The sequence below is a fragment of the Psammomys obesus genome, unplaced genomic scaffold (assembly GCF_907164565.1).
Source record: "Psammomys obesus unplaced genomic scaffold, mPsaObe1.curated_primary_1811, whole genome shotgun sequence".
NCBI classification, from domain to species: domain Eukaryota; kingdom Metazoa; phylum Chordata; class Mammalia; order Rodentia; family Muridae; genus Psammomys; species Psammomys obesus.
In genome coordinates, this window is record NW_026596089.1 from 3070130 (window position 1) to 3074981 (window position 4852).

The 4852-nt window shown below is 38.3% G+C and overlaps 1 protein-coding gene across 2 annotated transcripts in view; it reads left to right on the forward strand.

Moving 5' to 3' along the window:
* Positions 1–4852, forward strand: part of Utrn (utrophin) — a 538848-nt gene that overhangs the window by 150066 nt on the left and 383930 nt on the right. For both annotated transcript variants that reach the window (XM_055627734.1, XM_055627735.1), the window contains exons 13-14: positions 785–904; positions 2072–2173. In XM_055627734.1, the coding sequence (XP_055483709.1) occupies positions 785–904; positions 2072–2173 (222 nt within the window). The remainder of the gene's footprint in view (positions 1–784; positions 905–2071; positions 2174–4852) is intronic.

Below are 4852 nucleotides of genomic sequence, written 5' to 3' on the forward strand. Positions count from 1 at the left end.
TCTATCTATCTATCTATCTATCTATCTATCTATCTATCTATCTATCTGTCTGTCTGTCTTTATATCCATGTATTTGTTCTTGGTTGCTCTCTTGGGGAGCTAATCAGAATGGCTTCTATGAATCATGTAGATTTTTCCTCTTCTCCCATCTTATACCTTATAGAACTAGAGAAAATGACCTCTGATTCTGTATGTTTAAACTTTGGACTGTTAGATTCATTCATTCTACAATTGCCTTTTTGGCTGTGGTTGGTTTTTTTTTTTTTTGTTTGTTTGTTTGTTTTTTTTTTGTTGTTTTTTTTTTTTGAGACAGTGTCTCATTATATAGCTCTAGCTGACTTGGAACTTGCTGTGTAGTCCAAGTTGGCCTTGCACTTACTTAGATCCTCCTGCCTCTGCCTCTTGAGTCCTGGGATAACCAGACTTGGATATACTTTTTGTCTTAATTCCTAGACTAGACACAGCATTACTTCTCTTCCTCCTTCCCTTCTTCCTTGTCTTCTTTTTCTTTTTCCTCTTCTTTTGTTTTTAGGAAGAATTAGGACTGAAGATGGCACACACATTTGCACATTTTCAATTAGTTTTGTTGTTGCACTTTCAGCCTCTGGCTCACGGTGAAATACAAAGGTGTGTTTAGACTTCTTTAATATAGCACTTAGGATAATGATTGGAGATGGCAATATAATGCCTCACTAGGTTTCCTTAATTACTACTGACAAGTGGATTTTAAAAAGGTAAATGAATAGGAGCAGAAATCATAGTTTACCTTTGTTTTTCCCACCAGAGTTTGCAAAATGACCTTGAAGCTGAACAAGTGAAGGTCAATTCCTTAACTCACATGGTGGTGATTGTTGATGAAAACAGTGGGGAAAGTGCCACAGCTGTTCTTGAAGATCAGTTACAGGTAAGAACCTTGGAAAGTATGATGGCCCTAAAGGTCCTCTCTCTGGCCAAGATCCATGTACTTGCTCCTCCTATGCATCCTTGTTTGTATGGAAGGGTATAAAAAATAGACTCTATTAATCATCTTTCTGTAATAAAGTCCCTGAGGCAGGCTACTTTATAGGGAACCAAGTTTACTTAGCTCACAGTTTTTGAGGCTGGCAGTCCAGACAGATCAACACACGTTCTCTCTTGGTTACATCAAATGGAACATGTGTATGCCTGTGTGGTATCTCTCATTAATTTATTAATCCATTAGGATTTATTATGATGGGACCACCTTCATGCCCTGATTTATCTAGCTATAAATAAATAAGCAAGCAAGCAAACAAACAAATAAATAAATAAATAAATAAATAAATAAAATCTCACTAAAACCAGAAAGAAAGCCCATTCTCAAGCTAAATTTCTACCCTCTTTATACTAATTATGCAAAACTTCGTGCATTAAACTCCTATTTGAATTCATGTTGGGGTGGGATGAAGGTGAGGCAGAAGCCATGGCACCTTTCTTTGGTTGTACCTCCCAGTCGGGCTGCACATTGTGTGGGTTGCAGGCTTAGTGAGGTATTACTCCTTCATTCCAGCCCTTGCAATGAAGTCAGACTGTTATTCAGCATCCGTGTGCATAGTGTTAATAAGATTTGAAGGCACAGGAACTCTTTCGAGTGATCCTTAGGCTTTCCCTTGTTGGGTCACTTGAAGAATTTGTGAAAGCAACCATAGCCTAAAAAGTCTGAGGTATAGAAAATGAACGTGCATGTGGCTTGTGGTTGGAGCAGTGGGTGAATGCTTGCTGAGCATGTACAGATCTCTGGATTTGACTCCACAAAACAAACAAAGAAAGAAACAAAAAATTAAAAAAGAAACCTCAGTCACATATAACCAGTTTGAAAATCTATGTGAAATATTGCATTTCCACACAGACCCCACAATGAAGTAGGACCAAATTTTCAAGTTGTTTTTTTCTCAGTTCTGAGTAATTTAAATAATTACATCCTATGCAAGCCATTTTTTTTTCCCCTTCATATAGACACTTAAAAGTATTCTTTTGTAACCTGGTGCTTTGGAGACCTGCAGTAACTCTGTCTCTTGGCTGTGCTGACGGAGGCTGCTTCTCCCTTCCATAGAAACTGGGTGAGCGCTGGACTGCTGTATGCCGCTGGACTGAAGAACGCTGGAACAGGTTGCAAGAAATCAATATTCTGTGGCAAGAATTATTGGAAGAACAGGTATGAAATGAAGCTAATGTCTGTCCACCCAAGGACAGAACAGAATGACAAAGAACCTGTCATTTCATTCTGGCTGTGGAATATAGCTACCCTGTTATTTAGTGAGAATTCTGGAATTTTGGTTCCTTTAAAAAATAAAGAAATATTATAAGAATATATTTTCATTTTAATCCCAGGTATGGGATATGGGCTGCTTTAGGGTGTCCCTTACAGCTGATTATGAATTGCCTCATGCCCTGGTGGGGTGATAGATAGTTTGCCAGCTGCAGATAGTTCATATGGTTGTATGACGTTTGAAATTTGGGGGACTTTTTAGAGGGTACATAAATGCTAGGACCCCGTGTGTTGTTGGGTTGTTGGTTGGCTGTCAGTTGTTGGTTGTTGTTGTTCATTGGTTGAGGTTTGTTAAGTAGTCATGCACAAAGAAGAAACAAGAAAAAATTTCCTATGCAGTTCAAGCTTGCCCCAAGGAACTCAGTGTCCCCAATCAACAGGAATAGTCCCATGATAACATCTCTCTCTTTACAAGCCCTGACTTTTTTCGGGGATCTTGTTCCTCTTTACCCTCTATCTTTTATTCTCTCCTATCTAGTGTTAGGGGTTTGAAAGGATGGAAAAAGGGTGGAGAAGGGTGGAAGAAAGAAGAACCCACAGAGTTGCTAAAAACCAGCTCCATTCTTCCCTTCTTTAGAAGGCCATACTTTGAGAATATTTTATGAAATTTGGAAATAGTTTATTGAAGTTTGCACATACCTTTAAAATTTTAAAAATATATTTAAAAACCAAGGGAAAACAAGTAGTTTGACCATGTGTATCACTTGATTCTTTAAACGACCCTTTATTCATTATTGATTGCTGCTTAATTACTTCCTTAATTAATTTGCTTGATTATATTTTTTGCTTGTTGGATTATTTATTTTGTCCTCAAATGCACTGTGTAGCTAAGGATGACTTTGAGTTCCTGGCTTTCCCATCTTCAGATGTAGCTGTGACAGAGGTGATGGTAAAGCCAGGGCCTTGTACATGGTAGCCACGCACTCTACCAACTGAGCAGCATTTCCAGACCCCTCTTTATTATTTTGAAAGTCAAATTTCTATCAACATTCTATCCATTTATGCAGCTTATTCATTAAGATATTGGTATGAGGCTCCATGGTAACAATTGATCTCTGTTCATTATTCGTAATGTTAGTGCTTAGACCTGTTCCATTCTTGACTTACTTATCACCTTATAATTACTCCTGAGTTTTTTGTTGAGTAATCTATTTGAACATGTAACAATACACTATATTCCCAGCATATAGTTTATGCTCAGTAATTAAGGGGAAAAGGAATATCTTCACTGCATTGTGAACCATAAATTGTAATCTTCCTCCAAACTTTTAACCAGCATATTGGCTGAAAATAATGAGAAAATATTTTCTAGCATTGCCTATGAATAAACACTTGATTACAGTGTGATGCAAAGCTGTCTGAATAGGTTTTCTCTTTGCATGGTGGCCCTTTGCTCACCTTCTAGCTTTTTACAGACGTTGTTATCAAAACAGAATCTAACCCAGTCCCAACAGTTGTAGCCTAGAAATTAAGTGTCTATCTTGACTCTCTTGCACTTCCACACAGAAGAAGCAACTCTGTTTTCTGCTTATGGGGATCAGGAAACAGATGTGTGAGCTCTTGTGGCTGTCTGTAGTGGTAGATAGTACCTTTTAAATACTATGCTACAAAATTTGTCCAAACCTAAATGATTAATCAGCAGGGTGGTCAGTGATCTTCCTCCTCCTTCTCTGCCTCCTCCTCCTCTTCCTCCTCTATGAATTAAGGATCACATAATGGTATGTGAATGCAACTCAGTTGGTAGAGTGCTTGCCTAGTGTATATGCTGTAAATCTTCAGTAACTCATAATGTGGGTGTATGATGCACACCTTTTATCCCAGTGTAAGGGAGACATAGACAAGAGGATCAGAAATCTAAGGTTATATTATGTAGCAAGCCTGAGGCTTACCTGGGTTATGAGAGTCTGTCTCAAAACAGACAGACATCAAAAGAATCATATGATAAACTTTATTCTGCTTCCTGACATACAGATATTTAGTTTTAGCAATGTGTACATTAAATTTGAACTTTAAGTTCAGGTTAAAGTGTCCCATTTCTTCAGTAATTATGATTTGCATCAGTCATTGTAAAAAAAGAAATTAGTGTGACCATTCTACTGTCCTGATTTGTTTATTGTTTGTTTGTTTGTCAGCTTGACATAAAGTAGAGTTATTGGGGAAAAGTAACTTCAACTGAGAGAACGTCTCCATCAGATGGCTTGTAGGCAGCGTCTGTGAGGGAATTTTCTTGACTAATGATTGATGTAGGAGGGCCTACTTGTCGGGTTCGCCACCCCTGGGCAGGTGTCCTCATTTGTTGAAGAAAACAGGCAGAACAAACCTGGAGGAATAAGGCAGTCAGCTGATTTCCTCTTTGCTATAGAGTCTGTAGTTCCTGCCCTATGCCCTCGAAGATGGAGCGTGACCTTGGGAGTTTAAAGCCTTTCCTTCCTAAGTTGCTTTTGGTCATGATGCTTTTTCACAGCCCTAGAGAATCTTAAGACATCTACTAAGTGAAATGATTTGATATTTGGAAATAACACACACACACACACACACACACACACACACACACACACACACACA